The sequence below is a fragment of the Rana temporaria genome, chromosome 10 (genome assembly GCF_905171775.1).
Source record: "Rana temporaria chromosome 10, aRanTem1.1, whole genome shotgun sequence".
NCBI classification, from domain to species: Eukaryota; Metazoa; Chordata; class Amphibia; order Anura; family Ranidae; genus Rana; species Rana temporaria.
In genome coordinates this window covers 3,192,421-3,212,420 of record NC_053498.1, presented here as the reverse complement: position 1 = coordinate 3,212,420, position 20,000 = coordinate 3,192,421, and the positions used below count along the sequence as shown (strand labels likewise).

The window sequence follows — 20,000 nt, the reverse complement described above, 5'->3', positions numbered from 1 at the left end:
GCGGAGGGTTGCGGTGTCATTGTAATTGTGCGTGTCATTGCGGGATTGTCTCGCTGTGTAATTATTTTCTCCCGCAGTCCCGCAGTGTTTGGATGATGAGCTCAGGAAAGGGCGGAACACTCCCGAGCTGCTCACTTACCGCTGGCCTGTCGGAGGGGGGGTCTCCATCCTGTGTGCCAGTCCTCTCAGGTAGCCCCCCCCACATGCCCATGCCAGGTAACCCCACACCCCCATGGTAAATCGCCATTTCACCCCTCCACACTGGCTAATTGTTGGAGAAATGATTTGTGAAATTGCTCTGCATTCTCCTCGCCGGGTTCCCAGGGAGCTGACAAGCCGGAGCCGCCGCCACACAATCCCAAAATTACAGAAAGGGAAAAAAAAAAATTAAAAGGCTCATTAAAATGCCAGAACATCTCTGAGAGATGAATGGAGGATCCGCAGAGCACAAAACCATCTGCAGACACTTCTTCTATTCATAAAGCCATTGTCATGGATTGTAAGCTCTTGTGCTCAGGGCTCTGACACCTTCTCCTTCAGCCTTTCTTACTTTATGGCATTTTTACTTATCAGTGTTTGTGATTTACCCCCCCAATTTTTTTAATATTGGCAATTAAATTAAGAAATTAATAAACAACAACATAATAGTCATATATATATATTTTTTAAAATATTAATATCAGTAATAACAATATGATGATCAGTAAAACCGGTACTGTAGTAGCAAAACCAATATGCTCACAAAATAATAATATGATGATCAGAAACAGTAACAAACACAATATCAGTAATAATAATGTAACAACAAGATGATCAGTAACAAACACAATATCAGAAATAATAATGTAACAACAAGATGATCAGTAACAGTAACAAACACAATATCAGTAATAATAATGTAACAACAAGATGATCAGTAACAAACACAATATCAGGAATAATAATGTAACAACATGATGATCAGTAATACCGGTACTGTAGTAACAAAACCAATATGCTCACAAAATAATAATGTAACAACAAGACGATCAGAAATAGTAACAGAACCAATATGATCTTCAGTAATAATAATGTAACAACATGATGATCAGTAACAACAATGTAACAAGCAGCAGTCGCATGCATTCAGCTGGACTTGCTTTGATGTGATACTGGAAACGTTTCGCTGCTCATCCAATCAGCTTCTTCTGTTTTCATTTCATAACAAGACAACAAATGATTATCAGTAATAATAAAAAAATTATATAAAATAATCTGATGGAGCTGCTCATTGTCCATAGGACGTGCTTTGTGATGTTTCAACGTTTCAGAACAAAGTCCAATTGAATGTGACAGCAGTACTAGCTAATAATATTATTAAAATTATTTATATATATATATATATATATATATATATATATATATATATATATATATATATATATATATATATATATATATATATATATATATAGCAATAAGAATAAAAAATATATATATATATATATATATATATATATATATATATATAATTTTTTGTATTATTTATTTGTTACTATATATGTGTATATATATATGTGTGTGTGTGTGTATATATATATATATATATACAGTAATAAAAAAAATTATATATAATTTTTTTATTTTTTTTAATATATAGTAATACAAAAATAATATATATAACTTTTATTTATATATATATATATATATATATATATATATACAGTAATAAAAAAATAAAAAATTATATATATATATCTATATACACATTTTTTATTAATATTATCTTGCTAACCCATAACGTATTTACTTCCCAGTCTTGGCTGTGGTTTGCTCAATGGTGAAGGAGGGGGGGTTCTCCTTTTAAATATACACAGAGGTACACAAACCACACCTGAGCTATGTACTTACAATCTGAATGTTGCAAAGCAGACACAACATTATTGTTTTTAGTTAAAAAAAAAAAAAAAAAGCTATTATTAATATTTTCTTATCACACAAAGCAGCACATGTGATCTCTGTATACATAATCTGGATGTAACAAAGCAGGAACTATATTTTCATTATAATAAAATGAATGATGCTGATGATTCTTAGTACATACTTGTTAAATGCTATGATGTGTTTCTCATCCTAAGCTCATCACACACAGGGGTTGATTTACTAAAACTGGAGGGTGCAAAATCTGGTGCAGCTCTGCATAGAAAACCAATCGGCTTCAAGTTAGAATCTGATTGGCTGGTGTGCACAGTTGCTCCAAATTTTGCACTCTCCAGTTTTAGTAAATCAGCCCTTGTGTGTGATGAGCTCAGGATGAGAAACACATCATAGCATTTAACAAGTATGTACAAAGAATCAGCATCTTCATCATTCATTTTATTATAATGAAAATATAGTTATAGTACAGTATGGTCTCATTAGCTCTCAGTATACACCATTTGAGTGTAACATAAAGTAGGCACACTATTTTCATCATTAATAATATTAATACAGATATTATTATTATTATTAATAATAATGATGATTCTTATGACTTACTTATAAATGTGATCACGTGTTCCTCATCCAGAGCTCATACACAGGAGTATAGACCAGGCATGGTCTGTGTATACAGCATCTGGGTATAACAAAGCAGGAACAATTTACTACTACTACTAATAATAATAATAATAATAATAATCATAATCATAATAATAATCATAATAATTAATATTATAGTAATTATTATTGTTATATGACAACCTTGTACATATTATCATTTGTTCCTTATCCTCAACTCACACCAATATGGTCTGTCTACCCAAACTGGATGTAACAAAGCAGGAACAGAATATTTATTATTAATAATAATAATAATAATTCTTAGTACATACCTATAAATGTTTAAAATGCTGTCATGTGTTCCTTATCCTGAGCTAACACACACAGGGTACAGACCAGTATGCTCCCAGTATACACACTCTGGAAGTAACAAAGCATAACAATATTTGTATTTATTAATAATAATAATTATTATTATTCTCAGTACATAAAAAAAACACAATAATAATATTAATGAAAAAAAATTATAATCTTAGTACATACTTTTATATGTTATCATTGTGTTCCTTCTCCTGATCTCACCCCCAGGGTACAGACCAGTAGCTCCCAGTATACACATTCTGGAAGTAACAAAGCATAAACAATATTTTTTATATAAATAATAATTATAATAATTCTGATTTCATACTTTAAAATGCTGGGATTTGTTGTTCTTTTCTGGTCTCACAGACACAGACACAGACACACACACACACACACACACACACACACACACACACACACACACACACGGTACAGGCCAGTAGCTCCCAATCTGGAAGTAACAAAGCAGAAACAATGTTTTATATAAATAATACAAATAATGATTCTTTGTAGATACTTTGAAATGTTGTGTTTTATCCTAAGATCCTTCCTGAGCTCACACGCAGGGTACAAACCAGTATCTCCCAGTATACACATTCTGGAAGTAACAACGCAGAAACAATATGTATATAAATAATAATAAATATAATAATAATAATAATTAGTAAACATTTAAAATGTTGTGATTTGTTTCCTATCCTGAGCTCACACACAGGGTACAGACCAGTAGCTCCCAGTATACACACTCTGGAATTAACAAATGGGTACAGACCAGTAGCTCCCAGTATACACAATCTGGAAGTAACAAAGCATAAACAATATTTTTAGATACATAATAATAAATATAATAATAGTAAAACTTCTAAACACTTTCAAATGTTGTGATTTGTTGATCTCACACACAGGGTACAGACCAGTAGCTCCCAGTATACACAGCCTGGAAGTAACAAAGCAGGAACAATAGTTATATAAATAATAATAAATATAATAATAATAATTAGTAAACACTTTATAGATGCTGTGATGTGTTTCCTATCCTGAGCTCACACACAGGGTACAGACCAGTAGCTCCCAGTATACATGTTCTGGAAGTAACAAAGCATAACAATATTTATATAAATAATAATAATAAATATAATAATAATAATTAGTAAACACTTTATAGATGCTGTGATGCGTTTCCTATCCTGAGCTCACACACAGGGTACAGACCAGTAGCTCCCAGTATGCACAGCCTGGAAGAAGCCTGGAAGAAGGAACAATGCCCAGTAAAGTGTGTAATCCTGTTGGGTGTAGCTGGTGAATGTGTGAAATTTTTGGGGGCATTTTCCACATACTATGCTGGTCATGCTGATCCTGGGCTGATCTCTCAGTAACTCAATAACCCCTGGGAAGAAGTGATTGGTTACAACTCTTTCTCTCTCTCTCTGGTTGGAAGTTCCGCAGATTGGACCCCACGCCGATATCGTGCAGAATGTGCAGAGATCGGTCTCCTCCGATAGATTATAGGACGATCTGGTCGGAAAGGTCAGTATCTGGGCAATTGTCGGGGATGGTATGCGGAGCACAAACCCCAATTTTACATGAGAAAAGGTGAATTGTAAATTTGGCGTCATCTCCCGCTGAGAGTGATTTTCTGCCCCCCCTTTCCCTCCCCCCCCCCTTCCCCCCAATATCCTTCCATTGTCATCCCTGCCCCCCCTTCCCCCCAATATCCTTCCATTGTCATCCCTGACACCACTTCCAGGGACAATGTGAGCTGCTATTGCTGGGGTGTCGGGGCTCCCCCATAACGTCACATATATTTGTGGCTGGAAATGAAGTGATTATTGTGGAGAAATGAGAGCCCTGGAAGGCTGGAAGGGTGGAGGGGTGGAAGGCTGGAGGGTTGAAAGGGTGGAAGGCTGGAAGGGTGGAAGGGTGAGAGGCTGGAAGGGTTGTGTACAGTGATGAGCAGTGACCTGTCCCCTGGGTGGAAGGCTGGAAGGGTTGTGTACAGTGATGAGCAGTGACCTGTCCCCTCGGTGGAAGGGTGGAAGGGTGGAAGGGTGGAAGGGTTGTGTACAGTGATGAGCAGTGACCTGTCCCCTCGGCTCTCATCCTCTTTGGTGCATTTTGAGAAACAGTAAAAAGAAAGTATCCCCCCCCCCCTTGGAGTGGGAATGAGGGAGGCAGAGGGGGGCTGGAGCATTGTGCCTCCCCCTGCCATTGGTCCAGCAGCCCCATTCCTTTGCCCCATCCCTCTTCATGAATAAAAGAAGCAGGGCAGAGCCTATCCCTGGTCACACACTCTCCTCCTACATATCAAAGTTTAACAACTTGCAAAGCTCTCAGCTGACGTTATCTGTTCCCCCCCAAAAACAAGGCCATCAGTCCAGGCAGAGGGATCTGTGTGCTGCCAACCCCACAGTGCCCGCTCCCTGGTGCCACCTTCACCTTCACCCTGCAGGAGAGAGAGAGCCTCCATCCTGAGCTGGGGGGCTGCACTGCTCCCCTCTTCTTCACACCTTCTCCCTCCCTGGCTTCTCCCTGCCAGCCTCTACCCAGGTGCCTTGTGCTCACCTACCGCTGATGGCCGCCCTGCCTGGCACAATCCCAAGAATGATGCGCCCGGCTCCAGGTCAGAACTACCCCCGCACAGGATTCCCTCTGGAAGGTAGGTGCTCCTCGCCAGTCCCAAACAGGGACACCTATCAATGCTGCAATCCTCCAGAGCATCCCTGGGCGTCCTGAGGATTGATACTTTGTATCTCTGACACATTATTACACAAACACTTTGTATCTCTGACACATTATTACACAAATACTTTGTATATCTGATACATTATTTCACAAATACTTTGTATCTCTGATAGACTATTACACAAATACTTTGTATCTCTGACACATTATTACACAAATACTTTGTATCTCTGATTATTACACAAACACTTTGTATCTCTGATACATTATTACACAAATACTTTGTATCCCTGATAGATTATTACACAAACACTTTGTATCTCTGACACATTGTTACACAAATACTTTGTATCTCTGACACATTATTACACAAACACTTTGTATCTCTGATTATTACACAAATACTTTGTATCTCTGATAGACTATTACACAAATACTTTGTATCTCTGATTGTTACACAAACACTTTGTATCTCTGACACATTGTTACACACACACTTTGTATCTCTGACACATTATTACACAAATACTTTGTATCTCTGACACATTATTACACAAACACTTTGTATCTCTGATAGATTATTACACAAATACTTTGTATATCTGACACATTGTTACACAAATACTTTGTATCTCTGATAGATTGTTACACAAATACTTTGTATTTCTGACACATTATTACACACATACTTTGTATTATATCAACTCGTACATTGTTACACAAACACTTTGTATCCCTGATTAATTAATACACAAATACTTTGTGTTATATCAACGGATACATTGTTACATAAATACGTTTTTATTCCATCACTGATATATTATTACACAAATACTTCGTATCACTGACACAGTATTACAGAAATAATTTTTATCTCTGTTACACTATTACACAAATACTTTGTATCGCCGATTATTTATTACACAAATGTGTTGTATTTTATCAACTGATACATTAGTACACACATATTTGTATCCCATTACTGATACATTATTACACAAACACTTTGCATTATATCACCGATACATTACAGAAATACTTCTTATAATACAAACACCTACATTATTACAGAAATACTTTGTATCTCATCATTGATACATTATTACAGAAATACTTTGCATATAAATCACTTATACAGTACAGAAATACTTAGTATTATATAAACTGATACATTATTACAAACATACTACGTATCCCTGATACATTACACCAATACGGACATACTTTGCACTATATCAACTGATACATTATTAGAGAAATACTTTGTATCCCTTCAATGATACATTATTATAGGAATACTTTGTATCATCACAAAGATACTTTGTTTTATTGAAGTGTTGCTCTCATTACAAACGGCGGCGCCGCTTTATTTCCCGCATTCCTGGAAGTGCTACTTTGTATCATTGCAGAGAGGAAGTATTATTGTAATACTACTTTATATTATTACAGTGTTACTTTGTGTAAATGTAGTACTGCTTCGTGCTATTGCAGTGATACTTCGTATTGTTGCGGTACAGATTCGTTTGTACTGTTGTGCCGCCTTTTTGTGGTATTCCGGTGCAGCGTTTGTGTATCATTGCAATGATACTTCTCAGTTAGCATTTTGTATGATTTCAGTGATCCTCAATAATTAACCCTTGCAGCAGTGCAGTGATGCTTATTTATTGACCATTGTGTCATCGCGGTGATACTTTGTATTGTTGCAATTAGAGATTTGAATGTTCGTTTGTTGTGCCGCCTTTGTGGTAATTCCAGTCTGACTCCGTATTATTGCAATGATACTTTTTACTTACAATTCGGTATTATTGCAGAATTATTACATCACAACTTCGATTACTTGTAGTGCTGCCCTGCGGTATATCGGATCTACTTCGTATTGTTTGTAGCACCGCTTCGTATTAATGCAGAGAGACTTTGTACTAATCTATAGTTAGTTATACTTCGTATTAATATAGTTACACTTCGTATTATTATAGTTATACTTCGTATTATTATAGTGATACTTCGTATTAATATAGTGATACTTCGTATTAATATAGTTACACTTCGTATTATTATAGTGATACTTCGTATTAATATAGTTACACTTCGTATTATTATAGTTATACTTCGTATTATTATAGTGATACTTCGTATTAATATAGTTACACTTCGTATTATTATAGTTACACTTCGTATTATTATAGTGATACTTCGTATTATTATAGTGATACTTCGTATTAATATAGTTACACTTCGTATTATTATAGTTACACTTCGTATTATTATAGTGATACTTCGTATTAATATAGTGACACTTCGTATTATTATAGTGACACTTCGTATTATTATAGTTACACTTCGTATTAATATAGTTACACTTCGTATTAATATAGTTATACTTCGTAGTATTATTATAGTTATACTTCGTATTAATATAGTTACACTTCGTATTATTATAGTTACACTTCGTAGTATTATTATAGTTACACTTCGTATTATTATAGTTACACTTCGTAGTATTATTATAGTTACACTTCGTATTATTATAGTTACACTTCGTAGTATTATTATAGTTACACTTCGTATTAATATAGTGATACTTCGTATTAATATAGTTACACTTCGTATTATTATAGTTACCCTTCGTATTATTATAGTTACACTTCGTAGTATTATTATAGTTACACTTCGTATTAATATAGTTACACTTCGTATTAATATAGTGACAATTCGTATTAGCACAATGATACTTTGTATTAATGCAGAGAGACTTTGTACTAATCTATAGTTAGTTATACTTCTTATTAATATACTTACACTTCGTTTTATTATAGTGACACTTCGTTTTATTATAGTGATACTTCGTATTATTATAGTTATACTTCGTATTATTATAGTTATACTTCGTATTAGCACAATGATACTTTGTTTTAATGCAGAGATACGTTGCATTATTACATTTATACATTGCATTAATATAGTGATACTTTTGTATTAATGCAGAGATGCTTTGTACTATTACAATTATACTTTATATTACTACAATAATACTTTGTAATAATGTGGTGATACTTTTTATTGATACTTTGTATTATTACCACAATAATTTGCAATAATATAGAGATGCTTTGCATTATTACATACATTGTATTAATATAGTGATACTTTGTATTTTTACATTGTACTTTATATTAATACGATGATACTTTGTATTAATGCCGAGATACTTTCCATTATTAAATGTATTAATATATACAATTATTACATGCAATTAACACACACATTATACATTGTATTAATATAATGATACTTTGTATTATTACATTGAAACTTTGGATTAATATAGTGATACTTTGTAACAATGCAGAGATACTTTGTATTATAACATTATATACCTTGTATTAATATCTAGAGATACTTTGTATTATTGCAATATTACTTCCTCTGCTGTATCGCTACTTTTGTATCTTTGTAGTACTTTTATCCAGTCTTTTTTATTCTTTACAAACTTTTTTCACCAAAGATAACAAACTCCTAGTCACCCCCCTCTCCAGTGTCACCCCCCTTATCTCCGGTGTCCCCCCCCCCCTCCTCCCCCTTATCTCAGGTGCCCCCTCCTTCCCCCCAATCTCAGGGGTCCCCCCCCAATCTTCGGTGTCCCCCTCCTCCCCCCTTATCTCAGGTGTCCCCCAACCTTCGGTGTCCCCCTCCCCCCCCTTATCTCAGGTGTCCCCCTCCTTCCCCCCAATCTCCGGTGTCCCCCTCCACCCCCCTTATCTCAGGTGTCCCCCTCCTTCCCCCCAATCTCAGGGGTCCCCCCAATCTTCGGTGTCCCCCTCCTCCCCCACACTCTCCGGTGTCACCCCCCCCTTATCTCCGGTGTCCCCCTCCTCCCCCCAATCTCTGGGGTCCCCCCCAATCTTCGGTGTCCCCCTCTTCCCCTCCAATCTTCTGTGTCCCCCTCCCCCCCCAATCTCCGGTGTCCCCTTCCTCCCCCTTATCTCAGGTGTCCCCCTCCAGAAGATTCATTTTTATGCAGCAGCAGCTGCAGCCGTGACTCCCCAGCCCTGGGAAATGGATTGTGGGCATTAATGATGAGTTAATGATCATCAATGTCACACTTTTCTCCTCTCAGTCTCCCCGAGTCTGTGGATGGGGTGGGGGGAGGGAAAGGCGCAAGGCGGCTGTCATGGCCGCCCCAGCAATCATTAGAGGCGGAGGGGGTCCTGATGGCTCCAAATCGCCCCCCAATCCCCCCAAATCCACATTCATACAATCCGTGATGAAGTGGCGGCAGGAAATGTGTGAAAAGCCACGAAAAGAGCGAAAGCCACAAAACACACATTCCGGGGGGATTTACTGAAGTGCTTTTCTGTAGCAAATGAAAGTAAAACAGACGGCAAAGAGACGGATCAATGGATTAGCGGGATGTTTGCACAACATGACTGCCAATAATCAGCTCGGCACTTGAATGGGGAATGGGCCCTCGGAGTGGCCCTTGCCGGGGATCGAGCAGCCGGAGAGTCGCAGCCGAGTGACTGGGAATTAGAGGCGCATGATTGTCATTAAATCTCCAAATATCGCCTTTTTCCAGCCCGGCCCGTAAATTATGCAGCTCGCCGGGCCTGGAAAATCGTCCTAATCTGCCAGATCTGTATTACACGACATTAAACAAATTGCAGATTCTCCCCCGGATTAGGCGCAGAGAATCGCACAGGCGCCGCGCCTTATCGGCCGCTAATAGGCGTCCACTTTGTAAGTGTGATGGATGGGAGACCAGCGATCAACTGTCACTCACTGTCCGACACGCTGACAGGGGCCACAGAGACCTCTACCATCTATACCCCTACCCAACTGACACTTCTACCATCTATACCTACACAACTGACACTTCTACCATCTCTACCCCAACCCAACTGACACTTCTACCACCTATACCTACACAACTGACACTTCTACCATCTATACCTACACAACTGACACTTCTACCATCTATACCTACACAACTGACACTTCTACCATCTATACCTACACAACTGACACTTCTACCACCTATACCTACCCAACTGACACCTCTACCATTTATACCTACCCAACTGACACTTCTACCATCTATACCTACACAACTGACACTTCTACCATCTATACCTACACAACTGACACTTCTAACATTTATACCTACTCAACTGACACTTCTACCATCTATACCTACCCAACTGACACTTCTACCATCTCTACACCTACACAACTGACACTTCTACCATCTATACCTACCCAACTGACACTTTTACCATCTCTACCCCCTACCCAACTGACACCTCTACCATCTCTACCCAACTGACACTTCTACCACCTATACCTACACAACTGACACTTCTACCATCTATACCTACACAACTGACACTTCTACCACCTATACCTACACAACTGACACCTCTACCATCTATACCTACACAACTGACACTTCTACCATCTATACCTACACAACTGACACCTCTACCACCTATACCTACCCAACTGACACCTCTATCATCTATACCCACTCAACTGACACTTCTACCATCTATACCTACACAACTGACACCTCTACCATCTATACCTACCCAACTGACACCTCTACCATCTATACCCACTCAACTGACACCTCTACCATCTATACCTACACAACTGACACCTCTACCATCTATACCTACCCAACTGACACCTCTACCATCTATACCTACACAACTGACACCTCCACCACCTATACCTACACAACTGACACCTCCACCACCTATACCTACACAACTGACACCTCTACCATATATACCTACCCAACTGACACCTCCACCACCTATACCTACACAACTGACACCTCCACCACCTATACCTACACAACTGACACCTCTACCATATATACCTACCCAACTGACACCTCTACCATATATACCTACCCAACTGACACCTCTACCATATATACCTACCCAACTGACACCTCTACTATATATACCTACCCAACTGACACCTCTACCATCTATACCTACACAACTCACACTTATACTTACTGAACAGACACTTCCACCCTCTGTACCTACCCAACTGACATTTCTACCATCTACACCTACCGAACAGACACTTCTAACATTACCCAGCAGACATTTCTACTATCGATAGACTCACTTATATTATCTGATGTCACTTACCTAGAATTACTTATACTATCTAGAGCGCATTTATCATTTCTTAGTCTCTTATATTTACTTACAATATCTACATAGTCACTAATAATATGTATGATTATCTATAGCAAGTATAGAGCATATTAATCATTTATAATATATTGTAATATCTTTAGTGGCTTCAAATATCTATAATTACTTACAATATATATACAGTCACCTATAATATATATATCTATACAGTCACCTATAATATATATCTATACAGTCACCTATAATATATATCTATACAGTCACCTATAATATCTATGTAATCCCTTAGAAAATCTATATTTACTGCACTGATTTTATATATATATATATATATATATATATATATATATATATATATATATATATATATATATATATATGTGCAGTAAATATAGATGTTCTATGTATATATATAATTTGTATAATCCTGCAGCACACTGGGCTTTATAAAAACGCCAGTACCCTTGGCATTTAAAAAGAAAGTTTTTTGTTGTTGTTGTTAGAAAGCTCCAATCAGAAACTTAAACCAGAAGGACCCCCCCCCCCCCATTTAACTCTGAGCTTAAAACATACCTGTAATCCTTATGTGTATGGACACATTGGATAAGATTGGGACACATAGGGGAACACTGGGACACCTAGGACAAGATTGGGACACATTAGAGAACATTGGGACACATATGAGATTATTGGGACACATGGGACAAGATTGTGACACATAGGAGAACATTGGGGCACATAGGGGCACAATGGGACATGTAGGATAAGATTGGGACACAGGAAAAGATTGGGACACATAGGAGAACATTGGGACACATATGATAAGATTGGGACACATAGGATAAGATTGGGACACATAGGATAAGATTGGGACACATAGGATAAGATTGAGACACATAGGATAAGATTGGGACACATAGGATAAGATTGGGACACTTAGGAGAACATTGGAACACATAGGATAAGATTAGGACACATAGGAGAACTTTGGGACACATAGGAAAACATTGGGACACATAGGAGAACATTGGGACACATATGAGATTATTGGGACACATAGGAGAACATTGGGACACATAAGATTGGGACACATAGGAGAACATTGGAACACATAGGAGAACATTGGGACACATTGGAAAAGACTGGAACATGTAGGATAAGATTGGGACACAGGAAAAGATTGGGACACATAGGAGAACATTGGGACACATAGGAAAAGATTGGGACGCATAGGATAAGATTGGGACACATAGGAGAACATTGGGACACATAGGAGAACATTGGCACACATAGGAGAAGATTGGGACACATAGGAGAAGATTGGGACACACAGGAGAACATTGGGACACATAGGAGAACATTGGGACACATAGCATAAGATTAGGACACATAGGAGAACATTGGGACACATAGGAGAACATTGGGACACATATGAGAACATTGGGACACATAGGAGAACATTGGGACACATAGGAGAACATTTGGACACACGGGAGAACATTGGGACACATGGGAGAAGATTGGGACACATAGGAGAACATTTGGACACACAGGAGAACTATGGGACACATAGGAGAACTATGGGACACATAGGAGAACTATGGGACACATAGGAGAACTATGGGACACATAGGAGAACTATGGGACACATAGGAGAACTATGGGACACATAGGAGAACTATGGGACACATAGGAGAACTATGGGACACATAGGAGAACTATGGGACACATAGGAGAACTATGGGACACATAGGAGAACATTGGGACACATAGCATAAATTAAGGACACATAGGAGAACATTGGGACACATAGGAGAACATTGGGACACATAGGAGAACATTTGGACACATAGGAGAACATTGGGACACATAGGAGAACATTTGGACACATAGGAGAACATTGGGACACATGGGAGAAGATTGGGACACATAGGAGAACATTTGGACACACAGGAGAACATTGGGACACATAGGAGAACTATGGGACACATAGGCGAACTATGGGACACATACGCGAACTATGGGACACATAGGAGAACTATGGGACACATAGGAGAACATTGGGACACATAGGAGAACATTGGGACACATAGGAGAACATTGGGACACATAGGAGATTATTGGGACACATAGGAGATTATTGGGACACATAGGAGAAGATTGGGACACATGGGAGAAGATTGGGACACATGGGAGATTATTGGGACACATAGGAGATGATTGGGACACATGGGAGAAGATTGGGACACATGGGAGATTATTGGGACACATAGGAGATGATTGGGACACATAGGAGAAGATTGGGACACATGGGAGAACATTGGGACACATAGAATAACATTGGGACACATAGGAGAAGATTGGGACACATGGGAGAACATTGGGACACATAGAATAACATTGGGACACATAGGAGAAGATTGGGACACATGGGAGAACATTGGGACACATAGAATAAGATTGGGACACATAGGAGAAGATTGGGACACATGGGAGAACATTGGGACACATAGAATAACATTGGGACACATAGAATAACATTGGGACACATAGGAGAAGATTGGGACACATGGGAGAAGATTGGGACACATGGGAGAACATTGGGACACATAGGAGAACATTGGGACACATAGGAGATTATTGGGACACATAGGAGATTATTGGGACACATAGGAGAAGATTGGGACACATGGGAGAAGATTGGGACACATGGGAGATTATTGGGACACATGGGAGAAGATTGAGACACATGGGAGATTATTGGGACACATAGGAGAAGATTGGGACACATGGGAGAACATTGGGACACATAGAATAACATTGGGACACATAGGAGAAGATTGGGACACATGGGAGAACATTGGGACACATAGAATAACATTGGGACACATAGAATAACATTGGGACACATAGAATAACATTGGGACACATAGAATAACATTGGGACACATAGGAGAAGATTGGGACACATGGGAGAAGATTGGGACACATGGGAGAACATTGGGACACATAGGAGAACATTGGGACACATAGGAGATTATTGGGACACATAGGAGATTATTGGGACACATAGGAGAAGATTGGGACACATGGGAGAAGATTGGGACACATGGGAGATTATTGGGACACATGGGAGAAGATTGAGACACATGGGAGATTATTGGGACACATAGGAGAAGATTGGGACACATGGGAGAACATTGGGACACATAGAATAACATTGGGACACATAGGAGAAGATTGGGACACATGGGAGAACATTGGGACACATAGAATAACATTGGGACACATAGAATAACATTGGGACACATAGGAGAAGATTGGGACACATAGAATAACATTGGGACACATAGGAGAAGATTGGGACACATAGGAGAAGATTGGGACACATGGAATAAGATTGGGACACAAAGGAGAACATGACAGGGGCTCCAACCTGCTTAAAATGAATTCTAACACTAGAAAAAAAATAACAATTTGGGCTTTAGATACACTTTGATTATTATTTGTACTGTTTTCATGTAGAACCCAAATTCTTATATTGTCCTCTCCTGGAATGAGAACCTTCCCGGGACAATGGAATATACAAATATGCAGATCACATACAATTATATATATTTTTTCTTATCTTTTTATATATTTTAATATTTAAATGTTTTATTATTATATATTATTACTCTCGTATGTGTATCAATCATTCTGAACAATGCAAAGACATTATTGGTAATAATAATAATAATGATGATAATAATAATAATAATAATGATGATGATGATGATAATATTAATAATAATAATAATAATGATGATAATATTAATAATGAAAATCATAATAATAATAATATTAATGACAATAATAATAATAATAATAATAATAATAATAATATTGGTATAATAATGATGATAATAATAATAATAATAATAATGATGATAATATTAATAATGAAAATCATAATAATAATAATATTAATGACAATAATAATAATAATAATAATAATAATAATAATAATATTGGTATAATAATGATGATAATAATAATAATAATAATAATAATGATGATGATGATGATAATATTAATAATGAAAATCATAATAATAATAATATTAATGACAATAATAATAATATTGGTATAATAATGATAATAATAATAATAATAATAATGTTATTGGTATAATAATGATGATTAATAATATTGGTATAATAATGATGATAATAATAATAATAATAATGTTATTGGTATAATAATGATGATTAATAATATTGGTATAATAATGATGATAATAATAATAATAATGATGATAATAATAATATTGGTAAAATAATGATGATAATACTGTTGGTATGATGATGATGATAATAATAATAATAATAATAATAATAATAATGATGATGATGATGATAATATTAATAATGAAAATCATAATAATAATAATATTAATGACAATAATAATAATATTGGTATAATAATAATAATAATAATAATAATATTGGTATAATAATAATGATAATACTATTACAATGTTGCATGTTTTACTTCCTCTAACCCCCGGTGTTCTTGTTCTGTTGTATCTCAGTTGGTCATATGATGCACCATCATGTACATATGGAAGATGCCATTGTCGGTGCTGCCTCTCACTATCCCCTCCTGTGCCCCCCTCCCGCAGTGTCCACTCCTCTGGGTCAGGGTCGGGTGAACCAGCTCGGCGGAGTCTTCATCAACGGCCGACCTCTGCCCAACCACATCCGACACAAGATCGTAGAGATGGCCCACCATGGCATCCGACCGTGCGTCATCTCCCGCCAGCTCAGGGTCTCCCATGGCTGCGTCTCCAAAATCCTCTGCCGGTACCAGGAGACCGGGTCCATCCGGCCCGGGGCCATCGGGGGCAGCAAGCCCAGGGTGAGTGTGAGGGCCTCAGCCAAGGGGGGGGGGCATATTACCTGTACAGGGGGGGGCATATTACCTGTACAGAGGGGGGGGGCATATTACCTGTACAGAGGGGGGGGGGCATATTACCTGTACAGAGGGGGGGGGGTATTACCTGTACAGAGGGGGGGGCATATTACCTGTACTGAGGGGGGGGGCATATGACCTGTACAGAAGGGGGGGGCATATTACCTGTACAGAGGGGGGGCATATTACCTGTACAGAGGGGGGGGGCATATGACCTGTACAGAGGGGGGGGGCATATGACCTGTACAGAGGGGGGGGGCATATTACCTGTACAGAGGGGGGGCATATTACCTGTACAGAGGGGGGGGGCATATGACCTGTACAGAGGGGGGGGGCATATGACCTGTACAGAGGGGGGGTATTACCTGTACAGAGGGGGGGCATATTACCTGTACAGAGGGGGGGCATATTACCTGTACAGAGGGGGGGGGGGCATATGACCTGTACAGAGGGGGGGGGGCATATTACCTGTACAGAGGGGGGGGTATTACCTGTACAGAGGGGGCCACAGACTGGGAAGTACAGAACAGACTAGTATAGTAGAATAGCATGCATAGTATAATATAGAATAGAATAGAGAGGATAGAGATGCGGAGTATTCAGAGTTTTGTATTTGTATCTATATTATACACACAGACTCTACTATAGGATACAATTCTGATGATCGGTATTCCGAGAATTACAATGTAACAACCGTTATTACATAGGATTGTATGGGAGGTGCCGCACTGAATTGGGGTGTTTGGGAAGGGATTGAACCCTCATTGTACAGACAGAGCACACAGACCAGTCCGGCCTTCTTCCCATCCATGCATTATTTAGGGGTCCTGTCCTTGTACCCCATTTACTGACATGTCTGTCCTGTCCTTGTACCCCCCATCCTGACATGCCTGTCCTTGTACCCCACATACTGACATGCCTGTCCTTGTACCCCACATCCTGACATGTCTGTCCTTGTACCCCATATACTGACATGCCTGTCCTGTCCTTGTACCCCATATACTGACATGCCTGTCCTGTCCTTGTACCCCATTTACTGACATGCCTGTCCTGTCCTTGTACCCCATATACTGACATGCCTGCCCTGTCCTTGTACCCCATTTACTGACATGCCTGTCCTGTCCTTGTACCCCATTTACTGACATGCCTGTCCTGTCCTTGTACCCCATATACTGACATGCCTGTCCTGTCCTTGTACCCCATATACTGACATGCCTGTCCTGTTCTGTCCTATCACATTAAAGCAGGTGGCCACTCCCGACGTGGAGAAGAAGATCGAGGAATACAAGCGGGAGAACCCCGGGATGTTCAGCTGGGAGATCCGGGACCGGCTGCTGAAGGATGGCCACTGCGACCGCAGCTCTGTTCCCTCAGGTGAGCGCAGGGACATACCGCATGGGCGGGGCAGAGGAGAGCGGGCTACTGCGTGAGCACAGGGACATACCGCATGGGCGGGGCATAGGAGAGCAGGCTAGTCTGAGCATGGTGGGGAGTAATTGCTCTGGTCGGCCATATCAAACAAGATTACATTTATTAGATTATCCGATCCTCTCTATTGTAGTGAGCTGAGTGTTTTCTACTTTTAATTGTTAGTTCGATAACCAATAATTGTGTTTTATGGACCCCCTTTAATAGGAAGTGAAGTTCAAAACCCTTTGGCTTTTAATAGTCATAGTAGATGGCAGTGCTCCCTAAGTACCCAGGTGATAGTAGATGGCAGTGCTCCCTAAGTACCCAGGTGATAGTAGATGGCAGTGCTCCCTAAGTACCCAGGTGATAGTAGATGGCAGTGCTCCCTAAGTACCCAGGTGATAGTAGTCACTAGTCAGTGATAGTAGGTGTCAGTGCTCCCTGTGTACCCAGGTGATAGTAGATGGCAGTGCCCCCTGTGTACCCAGGTGATAGTAGATGGCAGTGCTCCCTGTGTACCCAGGTGATAGTAGTCAGTGATAGTAGGTGTCAGTGCCACCTGTGTACCCAGGTGATAGTAGTCAGTGATAGTAGGTGTCAGTGCCACCTGTGTACCCAGGTGATAGTAGTCAGTGATAGTAGGTGTCAGTGCTCTCTGTGTACCCAGGTGATAGTAGTCAGTGATAGTAGGTGTCAGTGCCCCCTGTGTACCCAGGTGATAGTAGTCAGTGCTCTCTGTGTACCCAGGTGATAGTAGTCAGTGCTCTCTGTGTACCCAGGTGATAGTAGTCACTAGTCAGTGATAGTAGGTGTCAGTGCTCCCTATGTACCCAGGTGATAGTAGTCAGTGATAGTAGGTGTCAGTGCCCCCTGTGTACTCAGGTTATAGTAGTCAGTGGTATAGGTGTCAGTGCTCCCTGTGTACCCAGGTGATAGTAGATGGCAGTGCCCCCTGTGTACCCAGAAGACAGTAGTCAGTGTTATAGGTGTCAGTGCCCCCTGTGTACTCAGGTGATTGTAGTCAGTGATAGTAGGTGTCAGTGCCACCTGTGTACCCAGGTGATAGTAGATGGCAGTGCTCCCTGTGTACCCAGGTGATAGTAGATGGCAGTGCCCCCTGTGTACCCAGGTGATGGTAGTCAGTGATAGTAGGTGGCAGTGCCCCCTGTGTACCCAGGTGATAGTAGATGGCAGTGCTCCCTGTGTACCCAGGTGATAGTAGATGGCAGTGCCCCCTGTGTACCCAGGTGATGGTAGTCAGTGATAGTAGGTGGCAGTGCCCCCTGTGTACCCAGGTGATAGTAGTCAGTGATAGTAGGTGTCAGTGCCCCCTGTGTACCCAGGTGATAGTAGTCAGTGATAGTAGGTGTCAGTGCTCCCTGTGTACCCAGGTGATAGTAGATGGCAGTGCCCCCTGTGTACCCAGGTGATAGTAGTCACGTCAGTGAGTGATAGTAGGTGTCAGTGCCCCCCCCCCATACACCCCTATTTATATTTCCTTTGGTTTCTTTTCATTTCTGAGGTTTAGTGAGCTCGATTAGCCGGGTCCTGAGAATAAAGTTCGGGAAGAAGGAGGATGATGATGACTGTGATAAGAAAGAAGAGGATGGAGAGAAGAAGACCAAGCACAGCATTGATGGCATCCTGGGCGACAAAGGTAGGAGGAGGACTTGTGTCCGCGTGTGACAGTTCCGCCCTTATGTATCAAAGCCAGCAAAGTGCACATCACATCCAGACCGTTGCTATGGGTTACTGCACTTTGCCTTTTGTTTTATATGTACAATCATGTATTGATATCTGTGCTCATCAATCCTCTGGATATATACAGTGATGGGGGGGGGGCAGTGATGGGGGGGGGGGGGCAGTGATGGGGGGGGGGGGCAGTGATGGGGGGGGGGG

General features: G+C 39.8%; 1 protein-coding gene and 1 long non-coding RNA gene across 5 annotated transcripts in view; one reads left to right on the top strand and one right to left on the bottom strand.

Annotated features, from left to right (window-relative positions):
- Window positions 1-704: 704 nt before the first annotated feature.
- LOC120915949 lies at window positions 705-3,223 on the bottom strand. Of its 2 annotated transcripts, none has more exons than XR_005743916.1 (3): window positions 3,064-3,223; window positions 2,853-2,940; window positions 705-1,187 (listed from the first exon to the last, which is right to left on the bottom strand). It is a non-coding gene; the product is annotated as an uncharacterized LOC120915949 (long non-coding RNA). The 2 variants fall into 2 exon arrangements; XR_005743917.1 differs by lacking the exon at window positions 705-1,187 and adding an exon at window positions 2,480-2,596.
- A 975-nt stretch (window positions 3,224-4,198) lies between these two features.
- The window catches only part of PAX7 (paired box 7), a 141,822-nt gene continuing 126,020 nt past the window's right edge, over window positions 4,199-20,000 (top strand). The window contains exons 1-4 of one of the 3 annotated variants that reach the window (XM_040326775.1): window positions 4,199-4,410; window positions 16,402-16,637; window positions 17,936-18,065; window positions 19,624-19,758. In XM_040326775.1, coding sequence (XP_040182709.1) covers window positions 16,500-16,637; window positions 17,936-18,065; window positions 19,624-19,758 — 403 coding nt within the window. In that variant the 5' untranslated portion in view covers window positions 4,199-4,410; window positions 16,402-16,499. Of the gene's footprint in view, window positions 4,411-5,176; window positions 5,540-16,401; window positions 16,638-17,935; window positions 18,066-19,623; window positions 19,759-20,000 lie in introns of those variants that run through there. The other 2 variants (XM_040326774.1, XM_040326772.1) reach the window with 2 other exon arrangements.